General features: G+C 43.3%; 2 protein-coding genes across 9 annotated transcripts in view; one reads left to right on the top strand and one right to left on the bottom strand.

Moving 5' to 3' along the window:
* LOC130306231 (uncharacterized) overlaps positions 1–23,982 on the top strand; it is an 870,792-nt gene that overhangs the window by 74,673 nt on the left and 772,137 nt on the right. The window lies entirely within an intron of this gene.
* LOC130277291 (zinc finger protein 345-like) overlaps positions 17,049–23,982 on the bottom strand; it is a 304,690-nt gene continuing 297,756 nt past the window's right edge. For 4 of the 8 annotated variants that reach the window (XM_056528186.1, XM_056528309.1, XM_056528096.1 and 1 more), the window contains exons 5-9: positions 21,599–21,690; positions 21,432–21,510; positions 21,203–21,294; positions 21,038–21,116; positions 18,291–20,776 (exon numbers count right to left, since the gene is read on the bottom strand). In XM_056528186.1, the coding sequence (XP_056384161.1) occupies positions 18,873–20,776; positions 21,038–21,116; positions 21,203–21,294; positions 21,432–21,510; positions 21,599–21,690 (2,246 nt within the window). In that variant the 3' untranslated portion in view covers positions 18,291–18,872. Of the gene's footprint in view, positions 20,777–21,037; positions 21,117–21,202; positions 21,295–21,431; positions 21,511–21,598; positions 21,691–23,982 lie in introns of all 8 variants that reach the window. The other 4 variants (XM_056528036.1, XM_056527877.1, XM_056528141.1 and 1 more) reach the window with 3 other exon arrangements.

The following is a 23,982-nucleotide window of genomic DNA, read 5'->3' as shown; positions in this document are numbered from 1 at the left end:
TCCTGGCCTGGCAGGAGACCAGACACAGGAAGGGCAGGTGGGGCAGGGCGAGGCACAGCTCTCACAGGCGTCAGTGATGTCACGCCTGCTGGGGAACGCCCACTTTCTCCTGCCGGGAGCTCTCACAATGTGAACAACGGTAAAGTTATGATACAAGAGGGGTGTTAGAAGTAGTTAGGGAATATAATCAGAGTTAGTTTAGATAATATGGTTTGATGACAGGTTCTCTTTAACCCCTTAAGGACCCAGGACGTCCGGGGACGTCCTGGCACCCTGGGCTTTAAGGACCCAGGACGTCCTGGCGGTTTCCGGTCCCTGCCGCGTGCCGGGCAGAGATCGGAAGCGGATGCCTGCTGAAATGCTTCAGCAGGCATCCAGGGCAAATGCCGAGGGGGGGGCCATGTCTGCCCTCCATGTCGGCGATCGTCGCAAATCGCAAGGGAAATCGCCCTTGCGATCTGCGGCGATACCGGGCTGATCGGGACTCTGGGACCCGACCGCCCGGTAATTTTGCATGATCCCGGTTGTCACAGACAGCCAGGACCATGCTGGAGTATAGGAGCGAGGTGGCAAGCCGGCCACCTCCTCCCATACCCTGCGATCTGTCGGTTAGTTAACAGACCAATCGCGGGGGGGGGATGGGAAATCGGGGGCGGTTACTTCCTCCCGCCCGGCCCCTGGAAGTCCGGAGAGAACGGCAGGAAGACCGGAGGACACGGCGGGGGATGGGGGAGTGCTGGGGCCCGGCCCCGGTACTTACCTCGTCCCTGAAGACCCGGATCCCGGCGGTGTTGCGGGACCTTTGCAGCAGTCCAGACCGCCGTAAAGCGATCTGGACTGCTCCATCTGGTCCCCTTGGCGTCTGGGCATGCTGGGAGTTGCAGTTTTGCAACATCTGGAGGTCCACAGTTTGGAGACCACTGTGCCCTTCCAGATGTTGTAAAACTACACATCCTCAGCATGCCTGGACAGTTTTGGCATACTGGGAGTTGTAGTTTTGCAACATCTGGAGGGCTACAGCTTGGACACCACTACACAGTGGTCCCCAAACTGTTCTCCTCCAGCTGTTGCATAACTACTACTCCCAATATGCCCTTCAGCTGTCTGGGCATGCTGGGAGTTGTGGTTTTGCAACAACTGGAGGCACACTGGTTGGGAAACATTGTCTGTTTCCTAACTCAGTGTTTCCCAACCCGTGTGCCTCCAGCTGTTGCAAAACTATAACTACCAGCACGCACTGATAGACCGTGCATGCTGGGAGTTGTAGTTTTGCAACAGCTGGAGGTTCTCCCCCCCCCCCCCCCCCCCCCCTGTGAATGTACAGGGTACATTCACATGGGCAGGGGCTTACAGTGAGTATCAGGCTGCAAGTTTGCGATGCAGCAAGTTTTGCGCAGCAGCTCAAACTCACAGCGGGAAACTTGCTGTAATTCCGCCTGCCCGTGTGACTGTACCCTAAAAACACTACACTACCTTAACACAAAATAAAAAGTAAAAAACACTACATATACACATACCCCTACACAGCCCCCCTCCCCTCCCCAATAAAAATGAAAAACGTCTGGTACGCCACGGTTTCCAAAATGGAGCCTCCAGCTGTTGCAAAACAACAACTCCCAGTATTGCCGGACAGCCGTTGACTGTCCAAGCATGCTGGGAGTTTTGCAACAGCTGGAGGCACCCTGTTTGGGAATCACTGGCGTAGAATACCCCTATGTCTACCCTATGCAAATCCCTAATTCAGGCCTCAAATGCACATGGCGCTCTCTCACTTTGGAGCCCTGTCGTATTTTAATGCAACAGTTTAGGGCCACATATGGGGTATCGCCGTACTCGGGAGAAATTGCCTAACAAATTTTGAGGGGCTTTTTCTCCTTTCACCCCAAGGGGAAGTTGGGGTCTACACCAGCATGTTAGTGTAAAAAAATAAATTTTTTACACTAACATGCTGGTGTTGCACTATACTTTTCATTTTGACAAGAGGTAAAAGGGAAAAAAGACCCCCAAAATTTGTAATGCAATTTCTGTACAACTACGGAAATACCCCATATGTGGGCGCAAAGTGCTCTGGGGGCGCACAACAAGGCCCAGAAGGGAGAGTGCGCCATGTACATTTGAGGTGATTTGCACAGGGGTGGCCGATTGTTACAGCGGTTTTGACAAACACAAAAAAAAAAACCCACATATGACCCCATTTCGGAAGCTACACCCCTCACGGAATGTAATGAGGGGTGCAGCGAGAATTTACACCCCACTGGTGTCTGACAGATCTTTGGAACAGTGGGCTGTGCAAATTAAAAATTTTGTACAGCCCACTGTTCCAAAGATCTGACAGACACCAGTGGGGGGTAAATGCTCACTGTACCCCTTGTTACGTTCCTCAAGGTGTCTAGTTTCCAAAATGGTATGCCATGTGGGGTTATTTTGCTGTCCTGGCACCATAGGGGCTTCCTAAATGAGACATGCCCCCCGAGCAAAATTTGCTCTCAAAAAGGCCAAATGTGACTCCTCTTCTGAGCGTTGTAGTTCGCCCATAGTGCACTTCAGGTCCACTTAAGGGGTACTTCCATACTCAGAAGAGATGGGGGTTATACATTTGGGGGGGGGTTCTGCTATTAACCCTTGCAAAAATGTGAAATTTGGGGGGAAACACATTTTAGTGAAAAAAAAATTATAATTTTTTACATATGCAAAAGTCGTGAAACCCCTGTGGGGGTATTAAGGCTCACTTTATTCCTTGTTACGTTCCTCAAGGTGTGTAGTTTCCAAAATGGTATGCCATGTGTTTTTTTTTTTTTTGCTTTCCTGGCACCATAGGGGTTTCCTAAATGCGACATGCCCCCCCCCCCCCCCCCCGAGCAAAATTTACTCTCAAAAAGCCAAATATGACTCCTTCTCTTCTGAGCATTGTAGTTCGCCCGTAGTGCACTTCAGGTCAACTTATGGGGTACCTCCATACTCAGAAGAGATGGGGTTACAAATTAACCCATGCTATTAACCCTTGCAAAAAATGTGAAATTTGGGGGGAAAACACATTTTAGTGATGTTCCTAAATGCAACATGCCCCCCCAAAAACCATTTCAGAAAAACGTACTCTCCAAAATCCCCGTGTCGCTCCTTCGCTTCTGAGCCCTCTAGTGCACCCGCCGAACACTTGACATACACATGAGGTATTTCCTTACTTACTGGGCTACAAACATAAGTATACATTTTCTCCTTTTACATGCGAGTGTAAAAAATGAAGATTGTGAATTTTCTCCTTCACTTTGCTGTTATTCCTGTGAAACACCTAAAGGGTTAAAACACTTACTGAATGTCATTTTAAATACTTTGGGGGGTGCAGTTTTTATAATGGGGTCATTTATGGGGTATTTCTAATATGAAGACCCTTCAAATCCACTTCAAACCTGAACTGGTCCATGAAAAATAGTGAGTTTGAAAATTTTGTGAAAAATTGGAAAATTGCTGCTGAACTTTGAAGCCCTCTGGTGTCTCCAAAAGTAAAAACTCATAAATTTTATGATGAAAACATAAAGGAGACATATTGTATATGTGAATAAAAATTTTTTTTTGGGAATATCCATTTTCCTTACAAGCAGAGAGCTTCAAAAGTTAGAAAAATGCAAAATTTTCAAATTTTTCATCAAATTTTGGGATTTTTCACCAAGAAAGGATGCAAGTTACCATAAACATTTACCACTATGTTAAAGTAGAATATGTCACGAAAAAACAATCTCGGAATCAGAATGATAACTAAAAGCATCAGAGTTATTAATGTTTAAAGTGACAGTGGTCAGATGTGCAAAAAATGGCCGGGTCCTAAGGTGTAAAATGGCCGGGTCCTTAAGGGGTTAATAACAACCATAACTGAAATAGTTTTGATAACATCTTGATAGCAAACACATAGAAACATAGAAGGTGTCGGCAGATAAGAACCATTTGGCCCATCTAGTCTGCCCAATAATCTAAATACTATCAATACTCCCTGGCCCTATCTTATATGAAGGATAGCCTTATACCTATCTCTATCTTATATGAAGGATAGCCTTATACCTATCTCTATCTTATATGAAGAATAGCCTTATGCCTATCCCTGTCTTTTATGAAGGATAGCCCTATACCTATTCCTGTCTAATATGAAGAATAGCCTTATGCCTATCCCCATCTTTTATGAAGGATAGCCTTATACCTATCTATATCTTATATGGAGGATATCCTTATACCTATCTCTATCTTATATGAAGAATAGCCTTATGCCTATCCCCATCTTTTATGAAGGATAGCCTTATGTCTATCCCTATCTTATATGAAGGATAGCCTTATACCTATCTCTATCTTATATGAAGGATAGCCTTATACCTATCCCTATCTTATATGGAGGATAGCCTTATACCTATCCCTATCTTATATGAAGGATAGCCTTATACCTATCCCTATCTTATATGAAGGATAGCCTTATACCTATCCCTATCTTATATGAAGGATAGCCTTATACCTATCCCTATCTTATATGAAGGATAGCCTTATACCTATCTCTATCTTATATGAAGGATAGCCTTATACCTTTTCCTATCTTATATGAAGGATAGCCTTATACCTATCCCTATCTTATATGAAGGATAGCCTTATACCTATATCTTATATGAAGGATAGCCTTATGCCTATATCTTATATGAAGGATAGCCTTATGCCTATATCTTATATGAAGGATAGCATTATGCCTATCTCTAGCTTATATGAAGGATAGCCTTATACCTATCTCTAGCTTATATGAAGGATAGCCTTATGCCTATCCCTATCTTATATGAAGGATAGCCTTATGCTTATCCCTATCTTATATGAAGGATAGCCTTATGCCTATCTCTATCTTATATGAAGGATAGCCTTATGCCTATATCTTATATGAAGGATAGCCTTATACCTATCTCTATCTTATATGGAGGATAGCCTTATACCTATCTCTATCTTATATGGAGAATAGCCTTATGCCTATATCTTATATGAAGGATAGCCTTATGCCTATATCTTATATGAAGGATAGCCTTATACCTATCTCTATCTTATATGGAGGATAGCCTTATACCTATCTCTATCTTATATGGAGAATAGCCTTATGCTTATCCCATGCATGTTTAAACCCCTTTATTTGCAGCGACCACTTCTGCAGGAAGGCTATTCCCTGCATCCACTACTCTCTCAGTAAAGTACTTCCTCATATCACTGCAGAAACCTTTCCCCTCTCGTTTAAAACTCTGTCCTCTTGTTGTAGTTTTTCTCTTATATATCTTCTCCTCCTTTCCCGTGTTGATTCCTTTAATGTATATAAAAGTCTCTTTCATGTCCCTCAGTCTCTTCTTTCTTCTATACATGTTCAGGTCCTTTAACCCTTCCTGGTAAGTTTTATCCTGTAATCCTTGTAGTAGTTTAGTATCTTCTCTGAACTCTCTCTAGATCAGTGGTTCTTAACCTTGTTGGAGGTGCTTATACATAGGAGGTATATACTTATACATAGGAGGTATATACTTATACATAGGAGGTATATACTTATACATAGGAGGTATATACTTATACATAGGAGGTATATACTTATACATAGGAGGTATATACTTATACATAGGAGGTATATACTTATACATAGGAGGTATATACTTATACATAGGAGGTTATATATTTATACATAGGAGGTATATACTTATACATAGGAGGTATATACTTATACATAGGAGGTATATACTTAGGTATATATTTATACATAGGAGGTATATACTTAAGTATATATTTATACATAGGGAGGTATATATTTATACATAGGAGGTATATATTTATACATAGGAGGTATATATTTATACATAGGAGGTATATACTTATACATAGGCGGTATATATTTAAGTATATATTTATACATAGGAGGTATATATTTATACATAGGCGGTATATACTTATACATAGGAGGTATATACTTATACATAGGAGGTATATACTTATACATAGGAGGTATATACTTATACATAGGAGGTATATATTTATACATAGGAGGTATATACTTATACATAGGAGGTATATACTTATACATAGGAGGTATATACTTATACATAGGAGGTATATACTTATACATAGGAGGTATATACTTATACATAGGAGGTATATACTTATACATAGGAGGTACATACATAGGAGGTACATACATAGGAGGTATATACTTATACATAGGAGGTACATACATAGGAGGTACATACATAGGAGGTATATACATAAGTATATATTTATACATAGGGGCACAAAATGCACAAAACCATTAAGAACAAAGAACAAAACCATGAAAACAGGATTTTCACACAAAAACATAATGAATATTTCCTGCAGATCAGTGACTTCTGTGTTGTCTTTCAGAGACCAGTTCAGAAATGCGCGGCTTTACCTTGGCAAGTGCCACTCTCAACAATGGCAGTGTCCCCCCACATTAGGCAGGCAGTGTTCCCCCACATTAGGCAGGCAGTGTCCCCCCACATTAGGTAGGCAGTGTCCCCCCACATTAGGCAGGCAGTGTTCCCCCACATTAGGCAGGCAGTGTCCCCCCACATTAGGCAGGCAGTGTCCCCCCACATTAGGTAGGCAGTGTCCCCCCACATTAGGCAGGCAGTGTCCCCCCACATTAGGTAGGCAGTGTCCCCCCACATTAGGCAGGCAGTGTTCCCCCACATTAGGCAGGCAGTGTCCCCCCACATTAGGCAGGCAGTGTTCCCCCACATTAGGCAGGCAGTGTTCCCCCACATTAGGCAGGCAGTGTTCCCCCCACATTAGGCAGACAAAGTTCCCCCACATTAGGCAGGCAGTGTTCCCCCACATTAGGTAGGCAGTGTCCCCCCACATTAGGCAGGCAGAGTTCCCTCCCACATTAGGCAGGCAGAGTTCCCCCCCACATTAGGCAGGCAGAGTTCCCCCCCACATTAGGCAGGCAGAGTTCCCCCCCACATTAGGCAGGCAGAGTTCCCCCCACACATTAGGCAGGCAGTGTCCCCCCCACACATTAGGCAGGCAGTGTCCCCCCCACATTAGGCAGGCAGTGTCCCCCCCACATTAGGCAGGCAGTGTCCCCCCACATTAGGCAGGCAGTGTCCCCCACATTAGGCAGGCAGTGTCCCCCCACATTAGGCAGGCAGTGTTCCCCCACATTAGGCAGGCAGAGTTCCCCCACATTAGGCAGGTCAGTGGTCTCCAACCTGCAGACCTCCAGATGTTGCAAAACTACAACTCCCAGGAGTTTGGTCCACAGGTTGAAGATCACTGATGTAGGCAGTGTTCCCCCACAGACATATACAGTGTATGCCTGTGTACTGCCCACTTCAGTGCTCCGCTCCGGCTATAGCAGTAGGTCTCAGGACCGGTGGTCGGAGCACTGAAGATGACGTGCCGCCGGTCACTTACCAAGCTGGCCAGTGCGCGTCTTCCTCCTTCTCTATCCTCCGGTCCTCGACGCCTTCGTCTCCATGGTCAGTGACGTCCTGGCGTGCGCTATGTCACAGCGGCCCTGCGGTTTTAAACTTAACGCGGGTCCGCAGGGAGTTAATAGTGATGGGGGGGGGGGGATTGAGTATACAGCAGAATACAGGGGATAGCAGAAGAACTGAGAGCCAAAACACTAAACCTGAACAGGTAACAGAACACTGTACACTAGACAGGAATACGGATGAGTCTAAACAGACTCCACAGGATATATAAACAGAACACTGTACACAAGACAGGAATACGGATGAGTCTAAACAGACTCCACAGGATATATAAACAGAACACTGTACACAAGACAGGAATACGGATGAGTCTAAGCAGACTCCACAGGATATATATAAACAGAACACTGTACACAAGACAGGAATACGGATGAGTCTAAGCAGACTCCACAGGATATATAAACAGAACACTGTACACAAGACAGGAATACGGATGAGTCTAAGCAGACTCCACAGGATATATAAACAGAACACTGTACACAAGACAGGAATACGGATGAGTCTAAACAGACTCCACAGGATATATAAACAGAACACTGTACACAAGACAGGAATACGGATGAGTCTAAGCAGACTCCACAGAATATATAAACAGAACACTGTACACAAGACAGGAATACGGATGAGTCTAAGCAGACGCCACAGGATATATAAACAGAACACTGTACACAAGACAGGAATACGGATGAGTCTAAGCAGACGCCACAGGATATATAAACAGAACACTGTACACAAGACAGGAATACGGATGAGTCTAAGCAGACTCCACAGGATATATAAACAGAACACTGTACACTAGACAGGAATACGGATGAGTCTAAGCAGACTCCACAGGATATATAAACAGAACACTGTACACTAGACAGGAATACGGATGAGTCTAAGCAGACTCCACAGGATATATAAACAGAACACTGTACACAAGACAGGAATACGGATTAGTCTAAGCAGACTCCACAGGATATATAAACAGAACACTGTACACAAGACAGGAATACGGATGAGTCTAAGCAGACGCCACAGGATATATAAACAGAACACTGTACACAAGACAGGAATACGGATGAGTCTAAGCAGACTCCACAGGATATATAAACAGAACACTGTACACAAGACAGGAATACGGATGAGTCTAAGCAGACTCCACAGGATATATATAAACAGAACACTGTACACAAGACAGGAATACGGATGAGTCTAAGCAGACTCCACAGGATATATAAACAGAACACTGTACACAAGACAGGAATACGGATGAGTCTAAACAGACTCCACAGGATATATAAACAGAACACTGTACACAAGACAGGAATACGGATGAGTCTAAGCAGACTCCACAGGATATATAAACAGAACACTGTACACTAGACAGGAATACGGATGAGTCTAAGCAGACTCCACAGGATATATAAACAGAACACTGTACACTAGACAGGAATACGGATGAGTCTAAGCAGACTCCACAGGATATATAAACAGAACACTGTACACAAGACAGGAATACGGATGAGTCTAAGCAGACTCCACAGGATATATAAACAGAACACTGTACACAAGACAGGAATACGGATGAGTCTAAACAGACTCCACAGGATATATAAACAGAACACTGTACACAAGACAGGAATACGGATGAGTCTAAGCAGACTCCACAGGATATATAAACAGAACACTGTACACAAGACAGGAATACGGATGAGTCTAAACAGACTCCACAGGATATATAAACAGAACACTGTACACAAGACAGGAATACGGATGAGTCTAAACAGACTCCACAGGATATATATAAACAGAACACTGTACACAAGACAGGAATACGGATGAGTCTAAGCAGACTCCACAGGATATATAAACAGAACACTGTACACAAGACAGGAATACGGATGAGTCTAAGCAGACTCCACAGGATATATAAACAGAACACTGTACACAAGACAGGAATACGGATGAGTCTAAACAGACTCCACAGGATATATAAACAGAACACTGTACACAAGACAGGAATACGGATGAGTCTAAGCAGACGCCACAGGATATATAAACAGAACACTGTACACAAGACAGGAATACGGATGAGTCTAAGCAGACTCCACAGGATATATAAACAGAACACTGTACACAAGACAGGAATACGGATGAGTCTAAGCAGACTCCACAGGATATATAAACAGAACACTGTACACTAGACAGGAATACGGATGAGTCTAAGCAGACTCCACAGGATATATAAACAGAACACTGTACACAAGACAGGAATACGGATGAGTCTAAGCAGACTCCACAGGATATATAAACAGAACACTGTACACAAGACAGGAATACGGATGAGTCTAAGCAGACTCCACAGGATATATAAACAGAACACTGTTCACAAGACAGGAATACGGATGAGTCTAAGCAGACTCCACAGGATATATAAACAGAACACTGTTCACAAGACAGGAATACGGATGAGTCTAAGCAGACTCCACAGGATATATAAACAGAACACTGTTCACAAGACAGGAATACGGATGAGTCTAAGCAGACTCCACAGGATATATAAACAGAACACTATTCACACAGAATACACCACAGGAGACCACAATCCCTCAGAAACATGCAGCAGACACCAAATCCCCATGGACCAGAAACAGGGATGCCAGATATGGGACACTGTTCACACTGGACATACAAACTGGACACTCCGCTATAGGAATAGCCATTAATAAATCCAAACAAACTACTGGCCAGCGGCACTCTCCACCGAGGTCAGGATCCTGGCCCAGTAGGAAAACAGAAATATAAAAACACAGAACTACACAAACGGATACAAGAAAATACACAGTGTGTAGAAAGGAGAATAAATCCTAAAACAGACTATAAAAAAGCAGCTTAAAATCTACTAAGAGCATATGCCAAATAACATGGCTAAAAGTGCTGCAAAAACAGATATAGTAGATAAAAGCACAAACTAAGAGGGTTTCACCCAGAATCCATTAGCAACATGTCCAACATGGCAGCAAGTCAAGGTATAATGATGTATCACCAGCCCAGAGAGCAGCCTGGGCTGACAATAAATAGACACACCCGAAAGGCTATTGGCTAACAGAGGCCTGGACTGAAACAGCTAGAGACATTTAACTCTTCCCTTCCAAGGGAAGATAAAACTGTTCACAACACAGCAATACCAGACATACAGACCAATACAGACATGACACTTTGGTTGTATCCCATCAGGCCCATATGACTTATTTGTCCAGGGCCCTGAGCAAAAATAAAAAAATGGGGCCCCCAGACTGGGTGACCAAAGATCACCATGTTGCGCTCCCTGAATTCTTCTGCATCGAAGCTAATGTGAGTAAATGAGATTGCGCAAACCACAAATGGCCGTGACTACAACATGAGAAACGTAATAATTCCATCCAACCGGAACGTGCAAGGACACGTAGAAAAATCCAGCGCAAAATGGCATCATAAAATGTATGGTCACAGGAAACGGCAGGGTCACAGAAAGCCATACATTCTATGATGTCTTTTTAAGGGTTTAACCCCTCAAGGACCCAGCCAATTTTCACTGTAGGACCCGGCCATTTTTTGCACATCTGACCACTGTCACTTTAAGCATTAATAACTCTGATGCTTTTACCTTTCATTCTTCTTCCGAGATTGTATTTTCGTGACATCTTCTACTTTATGTTAGTGGTAACATTTTGTTAATACTTGCATCATTTCTTGGTGAAAAATTCCAAAATTTGATGAAAAAATTGAAAATTTTGCATTTGTTTAACTCCTGGGGGACAGAGGGCGTACCTATACGCCCTCAGCCAACTCCCTTTCCATAACGCGGGGCCACGGCGTGGCCCCACGTTGTAACGTGTTGGGCCCGGCCTCTAACGGGACCCGTGGCTAATAGCGTGCGAAACTGATCATGGTGCCGCATGCTATTAACCCTTTAGGCGTGGTGTTCAAAGTTGAACGCCGCGTCTACTGTGAAACTAAAACACTGCCGGTTATCTCAGGGAGCTGTTTGGGATCGCCGCGGCGAAATCGCGGCATCCCGAACAGCTTACAGGACAGCTGGAGGGTCCCTACCTGCCTCCTTGCTGTCCGATCGCTGAATGACTGTTCAGTGCCTGAGATCCAGAGATGAGCAGTCAAGCGGCGGAATCATTGATCAGTGGTTTCCTATGAGAAACCAGTGATCAATGTAAAAGATCAGTGTGTGCAGTGTTATAGGTCTCTATGGGATAACAATGATCAGTATAAGAGATCAGTGTGTGCAGTGTTATAGGTCCCTATGGGATAACAATGATCAGTATAAGAGATCAGTGTGTGCAGTGTTATAGTCTCCTATGGGATAACAATGATCAATATAAGAGATCAGTGTGTGCAGTGCTATAGTCTCCTATGGGATAATAATGATCAGTATAAGAGATCAGTGTGTGCAGTGTTATAGGTCCCTATGGGATAACAATGATCAGTATAAGAGATCAGTGTGTGCAGTGTTATAGTCTCCTATATGATAACAATGATCAATGTAAAAGATCAGTGTGTGCAGTGTTATAGGTCTCTATGGGATAACAATGATCAGTATAAGAGATCAGTGTGTGCAGTGTTATAGTCTCCTATGGGATAACAATGATCAGTATAAGAGATCAGTGTGTGCAGTGTTATAGTCTCCTATGGGATAACAATGATCAGTATAAGAGATCAGTGTGTGCAGTGTTATAGTCTCCTATGGGATAACAATGATCAGTATAAGAGATCAGTGTGTGCAGTGTTATAGGTCCCTATGGGATAATAATGATCAGTATAAGAGATCAGTGTGTGCAGTGTTATAGGTCCCTATGGGATAACAATGATCAGTATAAGAGATCAGTGTGTGCAGTGTTATAGGTCCCTATGGGATAACAATGATCAGTATAAGAGATCAGTGTGTAAAGTGTTATAGTCTCCTATGGGATAATAATGATCAGTATAAGAGATCAGTGTGTGCGGTGTTATAGGTCCCTATGGGATAACAATGATCAGTATAAGAGATCAGTGTGTGCAGTGTTATAGGTCCCTATGGGATAATAATGATCAGTATAAGAGATCAGTGTGTGCAGTGTTATAGGTCCCTATGGGAGCTATAACATTGCAAAAAAAAAAAAGTGGGGAAAAAAAAGTGAATAAAGATCATTTAACCCCTTCCCTAATAAAAGTGTGAATCACCCCCCTTTTCCCAATTAAAAAAAACTGTAAATAAAAATTTAAATAAACATATGTGGTATTGCCGTGTGCGGAAATGTCCGAATTATAAAAATATATCAATTAAACCGCATGGTCAATGGCGTACGTGCAAAAAAATTCCAAAGTCCAAAATAGTGCATTTTTGGTCACTTTTTATATCCTGAAACAATGAATAAAAAGTGATCAAAAAGTCCGATCAATACATAAATGGTACCAATAAAAACTTCAGAAAATGCAAAAATTGAGCCCTCATACCGCCCCATACACGGAAAAATAAAAAAGTTATAGGGGTCAGAAGATGACATTTTTAAACGTATACATTTTCCTGCATGTAGTTATGATTTTTTCCAGAAGTGCGACACAATCAAACCTATATAAGTCGGGGATCATTCTAATCGTATGGACCTATAGAATAACGAGAAGGGGTCATTTTTACTGAAAAATGTACTGTGTAGAAACGGAAGCCCCCAAAAGTTACAAAACAGCGTTTTTTCTTCAATTTTGTTGCACAATGATTTTTTTTCCCGTTTCGCTGTAGATTTTTGGGTAAAATGACTGATGTCACTGCAAAGTAGAATTAGTGGCGCAAAAAATAAGCATCATATGGATTTTTAGCTGCAAAATTGAAAGGGTTATGATTTTTAAAAGGTAAGGAGGAAAAAACGAAAGGGCAAAAACTGGAAAACCCTCCGTCCCCAAGGGGTTAACTTTGAAGCTCTCTGCTTGTAAGGAAAATAGACATACCAAATAAATTATATATTGATTAACATATACAATATGTCTACTTTATATTTGCATCATAAAGTTGAGATGTTTTTACTTTTGGAGACACCGGAGGCTTCAAAGTTCAGCAGCAATTTTCCAATTTTTCACAAAATTTTCAAAATCGAAATTTTTCAGGGACCAGTTCAGTTTTGAAGTGGATTTGAGGGGTCTTCATATTAGAAATACTCCATAAATGACCCCATTATAAAAACTGCACCCCTCAAAGTATTCAAAGGCTTGTTAACCCTTTAGGTGTTTCACAGGAATAGCAGCAAATTGAAGGAGAAAATTCAAAATCTTAATTTTTTACACTCGCATGTTCTTGTAGACCCAATTTTTAAATGTTTACAAGGGATAAAAGGAGAGAAATCTTCCTAAAATGTGTAACTCAATTTCTCTCGAGTAAGGAAATACCTCATATGCGTATGTAAAGTGTTCGGCGGGCGCAGTAGAGGGCTCAGAAGGGAAGGAGCGACAATGGGATTTTGGAGAGTGAGTTTTTCTGAAATGGTTTTTGGTGGGAATGTCACATTTAAGAAGCTCCTATGGTGCCAGAACAGCAAAAAAATAAACCACATGGCATACTATTTTGGAAACTATACCCCTCAAGGCACGTAACGTAACGACTTTTCGTTAAAGTTGGATGTGTAAATGATTTTTTTTTTCACAAAAATGCTGTTTTCCCCCAAATTTTAAATTTTTACAAGGGCTAATAGGAGAAAATGCCCCCCAAAATTTGTAACCCCATCTCTTCTGAGTATGGAAATACCCCACATGTGGATGTCATGTGCTCTGCTGGCGAACTACAATGCTCAGAAGAGAAGGAGCGCCATTGAGATTTTGGAAAGAAAATTTGTTTGGAATGGAAGTCGGGGGCCATGTGCGTTTACAAAGCCTTCCATGGTGCCAGAACAGTGGACCCCTCCCCCCCACATGTGACCCCATTTTGGAAACTCAACCCCTCACAGAATTTAATAAGGGGTGCAGGGAGTATTTACACGCCGTGGCGTTTGACAGATCTTTGGAACAGTGGGCTGTGCAAATGAAAAATTACATTTTTCATTTTCCTCTGCCACTGTTCCAAAAATCTGTCAGACACCTGTGGGGTGTAAATGCTCACTGTACCCCTTATTACATTACGTGAGGGGTGTAGTTTCCAAAATGGGGTCACATGTGGGGGGAGTCCATTGTTCTGGCACTATGGGGGCTTTGTAAACACACGCGGCCTTCAATTCCGGACAAATTTTCTCTTCAAAATCCCAATGTCGCTCCTTCTCTTCTGAGCATTGTAGTTCGCCCGCAGAGCACTTTACATCCACATATGGGGTATGTTCTTACTCAGAAGAAATGGGGTTAAAAATTTTGGGGGGCATTTTTACCTATTTTCCCTTGTGAAACTGAAAAATTTAGGGTAACACCAGCATTTTAGTGAAAAAAATTTTTTTCTTCATTTTCCTATCCAAATTTTACGAAAATTCGGCAAACACCTATGGGATGCTAAGGCTCACTTTACCCCTTGTTACATTCCGTGAGGGGTGTAGTTTCCAAAATGGGGTCACATGTGGGTATTTATTGTTTTGTGTTTAGGTCAGAACCGCTGTAAAATCAGCCACCCCTGTGCAAATCACCAATTTAGGCCTCAAATGTACATAGTGCGCTCTCACTCCTGAGCCTTGTTGTGCGCAGCAATTTTGGACCTTTTTTTTTACGTTCACCGTACGGGATCATTAACATTATATTTTAATAGTTCAGATATTTACGCACGTGGCGATACCAAATATGTATATAAAAAAATTTTTTTGCACTTTTTGGGGGTGAAATAGGGAAAATGGGACAATTTACATTTTTATTGGGGGAGGGGGTTTTTCACATTTTTTTTACTTTTATTTTTACACTTTAATAGTCCCCATATGCATTGGGCATAGCACTGATCAGTGTTATCGGTGATCTTCTGCTCTGGTCTGCTCGATCTTAGATCAGAGCAGGAGACCTGTGGAAGGCAGCGGAGGCAGGTGAGGGGACCTCCGTCTGACGTTCTGGATGATCGGATCGTCAACCCCCGCCCCCGCTATGCAGGTCTATGGGAGGGGGCGTGATGTCCGTCAAGCCCCCTCCCATAGACTTGCATAGCGGGGGCGGAATCGTGACGTCATGATACTCCAGCCCTGTGGTCACCACCCGGCTGTTTGTGATCTGGCACCGCGTCGTGCAGCTCAAACAGGTGGGTGGCAAACACAAGATTGCGGGGGTCCCCAGTGGCGGGACCCCTGCGGTGAGACATCTTGTCCCCTATCCTTTGGATAGGGGATAAGATGTCTTAGCGCCGGAGTACCCCTTTAAGGTCCGTATAAGTGAACACCTATCAGATGTGGCTCATTTTAATTCAAGAAATGTCTCTATGATCTCCAAACATTGTGCGGAGCGCCATGGAGGAGCCATTTCTTCCCTTATGTTACATGGTTTGGAATGGGTCACTTTAAAGGGGTACTCCGGTGCTAAGACATCTTATCCCCTATTCAAAGGATAGGGGATAAGATGCCTGATCGCGGTTGTCCCACCGCTGGGGACCCCTGTGATCTTGCACACAGCACCCCGTTACAATCAGTCCCCGGAGCATGTTCGCTCTGGGTCAAATGAATGGTGATCACGGGGCCGGAGCATTGTAAAGTCATGACTCCGCCCCTGTGTGATACCACGCTCCGCCCCCTTAATGCAAGCTGTCACGCCCCCTCCCATAGGCTTGCATTGAGGAGGCGGAGCATGACGTCACACGGGAGCAGAGCCGTGAAGTCACAATGCTCCGGACCCGTGATCGGCAGTTATCAGCTGACAGCAGTCACGCCCCCTCCTATAGGCTTGCATTGAGGAAGCGGAGCATGACGTCACATGGGGGTGGGGCCGTGACGTCACAATGCTCCGGCCCCGTGATCGGCAGTTATCAGCTGACAGCAGCCACGCCCCCTCCTATAGGCTTGCATTGAGGAGGCGGAGATTTGCATCACACAGGGCGGAGCAGTGATGTCACAATGCTCCGACCCCGTGATCGGCAGTTATCAGCTGACAGCAGTCACGCCCCCTCCTATAGGCTTGCATTGAGGAAGCGGAGCATGACGTCACACGGGGGTGGAGCCATGACGTCACAATGCTCCGGCCCCGTTATCGGCAGTTATCAGCTGACAGCAGTCACGCCCCCTCCTATAGGCTTGAGGAAGCTGTTGTTGCTCTAGGGTGATAATCCTGTCTGCAGCTCCACTTATTGTGGAATATCCTGCCGACTACGCCATTTGTGATTTTAGAATTACAGTAAAACAAACATGCCCCTCCCCCGACCATGTGCTTTCTTTGTTGGAGTAACCCAAAATGGCCACCAACTATATGAAAACTGAAGCAGGAAGTTCAGGCTAAAACTATAGGTCCTAAATATGTTTGTAAAGCACCCAGAAACACTGATTACGTTTTGTACAACTATGAAATAATTGTACCAGGTATTTTGGCAGAAATGTCTGGTACGGGCGGTGTATCCCACCAAATTAACGATCACTCGGTAACCAGCAAAGTTGATAACATTTAATAAAAACATTAATTAGCTAAACCAAATAAGACAAACATACAAGCATTAATACAATAGTACATACTCTATGTTTAGCAAACTAGCAGGAATCTACCAGTGATATATAAATATTTAGTGTAGAAATGATACAATCAATATACTTATCTATCCCAGTCTAAGGAGCAGGAGAGCTCCCCTCTTCAAGGAAGATCCAAAGGAAAAGAGACAGAGGGCCATATGTTCTCCTGTGAAATCCCCCAATGCCCCACCCCTTTGGCCTAGTGTCCGCCTGCTCTCCTCACATAACCTGGAAAAGCAGGTTCTTTAGCCCTGCCTACTGTGGCTGTAGGTGAACTAAACTTTAGACCGAGGGGGCAGGGAAATTTATACTACATGGGATATAATGGATGTAAAAAAAAAAAACATAATTTCAATATCCATAACAGAAGAGCATGACGTCACACGGGGGCGGGGCTGTGACGTCACAATGCTCCGACCCCATGATCGGCAGTTCTCAGCCGACAGCAGTCACGCCCCCTCCCATAGGCTTGCATTGAGGAGGTGGAGCATGACATCACGCAGGGGCGGAGCTGTGATGTCACAATGCTCCAGCCCCGTGATCGCCAGTAATCAGACCCGGAGCGAACATGCTCCGGGGACTGATTGCAACGGGGTTCTGCGTGCAAGATCACGGGGGCCCAGCGGCGGGACCCCCCACGATCAGGCATCTTATCGCCGGAGTACCCCTTTAACAAAATTGTATTTGTGTATCCTTTGATCTGGGATGTAAAAGGTTTAGGCTACCGGAACGCTGCAGGTGTGGGGTGACATCAGCCTCCCCTCCCGACATATAAGGTTCTGAATCTGACCTGTCTTTATATGAGTAAGGTCCGGTGATCAGACCGAAACGCGTCACTGTGCCCGATGTCTTGTGTTTACTGGAATAATTAATAAAGTCTGACGTTCCTGAGAACATTCCGTGCTGGAAGTCTTCTTCTATGGCTGGTGAAATCCGCACCTTTCCTTTCATCGGCTGGACGTTTGGGTGAGCTGGCATTACTTCCCTTGCATACTGCTGTTTTGTGTCCCGCTGGCAGTTTTCCTGCGGCATGCTGTACCTGCGTGTATGTTGTGGCCGCCTGGAGTCTTGTTATATGAGGTTTTCTCTTTTATTGGAAAATGAAAAATAAATACAGGAGCCTGTATAATGGGGACAGAGCCCGCTCTTATATAACAGCAATAACCCCCCCCCCCCCGCCAGGGCACCCTAAAGTCCTGTATCCCCAGCAGCACTCTGCACCCCTGTCTGGAGAAACACCAAGAATTTCCCTTCTCCATCTCCACAAGGACTCACAGGGACAACGTCTTGTTATAGGGACCGGTTCACACACAGGATTTCATTTATTGGTGACAGAAGTGACACATGAGATACAATCAGTAATATTTCTAATGGAAATGAGGCCGAGGTAATACATAGTAATCACCAATCATTATCATCCATAGAAATCATCCAATCATACTGTAGTGTAGAGCTACAAGTCACTACTAAATGATACACAATAGCATTACATATTACTTCTCATTACCGTTATTTACCTACAAAGGTCACATGACCCCAGGTGCTGATGACCAAGAGATGATGTTGGCTTTAGCTTCTGCTTAGGTTTATTCAAGGGTTAATTCTCACAACAGAACGTAGAAACATCATATTTTACTGTTACCTAAGATCTCATATTTACACTCTCTATATTATTAGATTTTTAGCATTATTTCATCTATCAGTCTCCAGTGAGACTTTTCTCGTGTCTAGAAAATTGTGTTTTCTCACATTCTCAACATTGATAGGACTTCTCCCTTGTGTGAATTATCTCATGTGCAATAAGATATCTTCTCGTTGTAAAACATTTCCCACATTCTGAACACATAAATGGCTTATCTCCTGTGTGACTTCTCTCGTGTATAACAAGATCTGATTTACTTATAAAACGTTTACCACAATGTGAACAATAACACAGCTTCTCTCCTGTGTGAATTCTCTCATGCTTAACAAGACTTGGTTTACTTCTAAAACATTTACCACATTCTGAACATGAAAACGGCATCTCTCCTGTGTGAATTCTTTTATGTACAACAACATCTGAGTTACTTTTAAAACATTTACCGCAGTCTGAACAAGAATACGGCTTCTCTCCGGTGTGACTTCTCTTATGCTTAACAAGATTTGATTTACATGTAAAACCTTTCCCACATTCAGAACATGAATATGGCTTCTCGCCTGTGTGACTTCTCTCATGCAATATTAGAACTGATTTTTGTTTAAAACCTTTCCCACATTCTGTACATGAATACGGCTTCTCTTCTGAGTGAATTCTCTTATGTATAACAAGCTCTGTTTTACTTTTAAAACATTTACCACATTCTGAACATGAATAAGGCTTCTTTCCTGTGTGCCTTCTCTCATGCAATACTAGAACTGATTTTTGTCTAAAACATTTTCCACATTCTGTACATGAATATGGCTTCTCTCCTGCATGAATTCTCTCATGTCTTCTAAGATCTGATTTACTTATAAAACATTTCCCACATTCTGAACATGAATAAGGCCTCTTTCCCATGTGCCTTCTCTCATGCAATACTAGAACTGATTTTTGTGTAAAACATCTCCCACATTCTGAACATGAATATGGCTTTTCTCCCATGTGAATTCTCTTATGTAAAACAAGATATGCTTTAGTTCTAAAACATTTTCCACATTCTGAACATGAATATGGCTTCTGTCCTGTGTGTAATCTCTTATGTTTAACAAGTTCTGATTTACTTTCAAAACTTTTTCCACATTCTGAACATGAATATGGCTTCTGTCCCATGTGTATTTTCTTATGTTTCACAAGCTCTGGTTTACCTTTAAAACAATTTCCACATTCTGAACATGAATATGGCATCTCCCCTGTGTGAATTCTCTCATGTTTAACAAGCTGTGGTTTACTTTTAAAACATTTTTCACATTGTGAACATGAATATGGCTTCTCCCCTGTATGGATTCTCTCATGTATAATAAGAGCTGATGGAGATTTACAGGATTTCCCACATTCTGAACACACATACAGCTTCTTTTCTTTATGACTTTTTCTGTGTCTAACAAGATCTGCTCTTCTTGTAAATTCTTTTCCACATTCCCCACAATATAAAACTTTCTTGTGTTCCTTAGCTGATTGACATTTACAGGATTTCCCACATTCTGAACATGTGTGTATTCTCTCATGTTTAACAAGCTCTGACTTACGTGCAAAACATTTTCCACATTCTGAACATGAATATGGCTTCTCTCCCGTGTGAATTCTGTCATGTGAATTAAGCTCTGGCTTACTTTTGAAACATTTTCCACATTCTGAACATGAATATGGCTTCTCCCCTGTATGAATTCTCTCATGTACAATAAGAGCAGATTGACATGTACAGGATTTCCCACATTCTGAACACACATACAGCTTCTTTTCTATATGACTTTTTCTGTGTTTAACAAGTTCTGACTTTTTTGTAAATTGTTCTCCACATTCATTACATTGAATCCTTTTCCTCTCTTTCTGATTAGTACCAATGTATGGGTGGTCATGATCAGAGGGATTAATATATGATCGATATGGATAGACATTAGGGGTAAGGAGGTCTTCTCCTGAGGAGCGCCCCATCATATCTTCATATTCTCCTTTATCATTCAGGAATAACATGAAGTTTTCTGTTGGGATAAAAATGGATTATGGGAAATATATAAAATATTATTAGGTTGGAAACACACATGAAGTTTTGCTGCAGTTTTTGATGGTCATAACACAGGGGATCACTGGGGCCTGAAGGGTTAATGTAATGTAGCTCAAAGGTGGAGCCTCCCCTGAAGACACCTCCGAATTCCCTCTGTAATACATTACTACATACCTGGGGTAACACCTCCTGGAAATATTACATACCTGGGAAAACACCTCCTGGAATTACTACATACCTGGGGTAACACCTCCTGGAATTTCCTCCTCTTCCGGTTCATCTTTAACCTCAACCTTAATATCCATCAGATCTTTAACCTGAACAAATAAGAAAAAAAATGTTAAAAAGAACTTCACCTCAATCACTTTCTGGTCATATTTTGGAAACACCTTACATCATCTACCTGATGGTTCTCTGGGACATTTCCCTCTGGGCAGTCCTGGGAATACAGAGGGCGGGGACACCTCTCGGGTGGATTTCTATCAATGACTCCATCTGTAGGGAACACACAGGGAATGAATACATCAGTACAGAACACACAGTGATGAATAGATTATTCCATGTGATGATCAGATGATGGGTGTAGTAGTATCTAGGAGACCCTCCACCAATAAAAGTCTCCCCCTCCTTACACTGCTGATCGGCCCCGAAATCCGTCTCCTCTTCTGGTTCAGTTTTAACCTCAACCTTAAAATTAATCTTATCTTCATCCTAAAAAAGATAGGAAGAAAATGTAAGTTTTCTTGGGGGGGTCAATCCCTTTATGGTAATTTTTTGGGGAGACTTTAGCGTCATCTACCTGATGCTTCTCTGGGACATTTCCCTCTGGACAGTCCTGGGAATACAGAGGACGGGGACACCTCTCGGGTGGATTTCTATCAATGACTCCATCTGTAGGGAACACACAGGGAATGAATACTGTATATCCATCTATATATCTCATACACTTCTCTCAGCACCTTCACCTCTAGGTTATACCTCAATAATGTTCTGCCCCTCCCCCACTTTCTGTCATCTTTCTGTCTTAGTGCTTTATCCTAAATTGAGAAATATATATGAGCCTCACCCAGTGGAGGGCGGACACATGACCCATCCTCACCATAGAACACGACTACAGGTACAACCGGCCATTCAGTTCTACAGGAAAAGGTAGAAATGGGGGAGGGGCGGCTGGGCCTAAGAATCTGTAAGTATTAGAGAAAATATTGAGGGAAGTTCAGACCTGTAATAAATCCCCCAGAGATCTGACCCTTCATGTGGGGAGATTATAATGGGCGACGATCTCAATAACGTGTGACGGAAGGAGGATTCCCATTACTTATTCTATGTTGGGGGGGAAAAGGCATAGTGGGGGCGCCAACTCCACTGTTAGGTAGGGTGAAGTAAGGGAGGGGGGCGCCAACTCCACTGTTAGGAAGGGTGAAGTGGGGGGGGGGTTACTCCTCCACTGTTAGGTAGGATGAAGTTGGGGGGGGGGGTGCCTCCTCCACTGTTGGGTAGGGTGGTGTGGAGGGGGGGTGCCTCCGGTGAAGTGGGGCCACCTCCTCCACTGTTAGGTAGGGTGGAGTGGGGGGAAGGGGGCGGGGGTGGGACTGCTCCACTGTTAGGTATGGTGAAGTTGGGGGGGGGGATGACTCCTCCACTGTTGGGTAGGGTGAAGTAAGGGAGGGGGGGGGGGTGACACCTCCACTGTAGGTAGGGTGAAATGCGGGCGCCTCCTCCACTGTTAGGTAGGGTGGAGTGGGGGGGGGGGGGACTGCTCCACTATTAGGTAGGGTGAGGATTTTTGCAGGACAAGTTATTTGAGGGAGGGTAACACTGTATCTCTCTTTATTACAATAATTATTCCCTCATGTCGGCCATGTTTCCCAATATGGCAGCCGGCCTGTCCACACAATTCTACACTACAGAGACGTCAGTGCGATAGATTTCCCATCATTACCTGTGTTTGGTTTTGGGGTCTGTATAATTATTGAGGTACATATTGTGAATATAATACCATATACGGGGCATTTTATGACTGTTCTGTGATGTGATCCAGGTCTATTACCCCGAGTTGTTTACACAATATCTTCTATTTTATGGAGTTTTCGGAGTGAATAGGACTCAAATGAAAGCACAAAAATCACAAAACTGCGAAAAATCTTGCGTCTGGTTTTGCTGAGCGGAATGTGAGGGGAATATCAGATATTCTGCGGTGTGAACATCGCCTTAAAGGAAGCACTGGGTGATCTTCTCCATGTAATCCGCCCTTTTATCTCTTGTCTGATAGTGATTTGCTGTTCTAGCTGATGATTCTGGGGGTAGAGTCCTGACGGATTTGTCTGGACCCGATCTCAATTCTCTCTCTTTTTTTTTTTTTAAATACGTTTTATTGAAAAGTAAACAACATCAGAGCACAGGCCTAGTAAAGTTAACACAGTATATAGCCATAAAGACACAGGTGAAAGGCCAGGAAAGGTAACACAATTGAAGAGAATGTAAACGACAGAATATTCCGTCTGCCATCACATAATATAAAACAGAGGAACACGAAATCACCCAAACCGAGGCGAGAGTAACTGGTAACAAAGGCGAACAATCGCCCAGAACAATAGCCATAAAGCACCTATTGAGGCATGAATAAACCACAGTGTTTCATAGAGACATGTACTCAAACTATCATAGGCCTGTGAGAGGACCCCAAGTAGGAACATTGGGTTAAGGGAGAGGAGCACCAGCCACCCCATACAGAGAGGAATTTACCTGGACATTTCCTACGCTTATAAACTATATGAGAGAAAGGTAATGTGGCATTGACGAGAGGGTAGGAGAGCCGGGGTCCATCCATTTGAGGGCAATAGCCTTCCTGGCCATGAACAAGGTTTCCCGCAAGAGTGTGCGTGTGTGATGCGTCCAGATCTCTTCATCCAGGATACCAAATGGGCAAATCAAAGGATCAAGAGATAAGGAAGGTTGAGCAAGAGTAGACAAAAGGCGAAGTACTTCGCGCCAAAATGACACTATAAACGGGCACGCCCATAACAGATGCCAGAAGTCTGCCCTGGCAGCACCACAACGATGACAAGCATCAGAGAGACCCATTTCTATGTAACCTAAGAGGCGTAATATAGCTGTAATGTATAATGTTCAATTGAATTCAATTTATTATCTGCCGGGGACACAAGCATGTGGGAGGAGAGA

This window comes from Hyla sarda, chromosome 1 (assembly GCF_029499605.1).
Source record: "Hyla sarda isolate aHylSar1 chromosome 1, aHylSar1.hap1, whole genome shotgun sequence".
Classification (NCBI taxonomy): domain Eukaryota; kingdom Metazoa; phylum Chordata; class Amphibia; order Anura; family Hylidae; genus Hyla; species Hyla sarda.
Note: the sequence above shows the minus strand (reverse complement) of the source record. Positions and strands in the feature narration are given on the sequence as shown.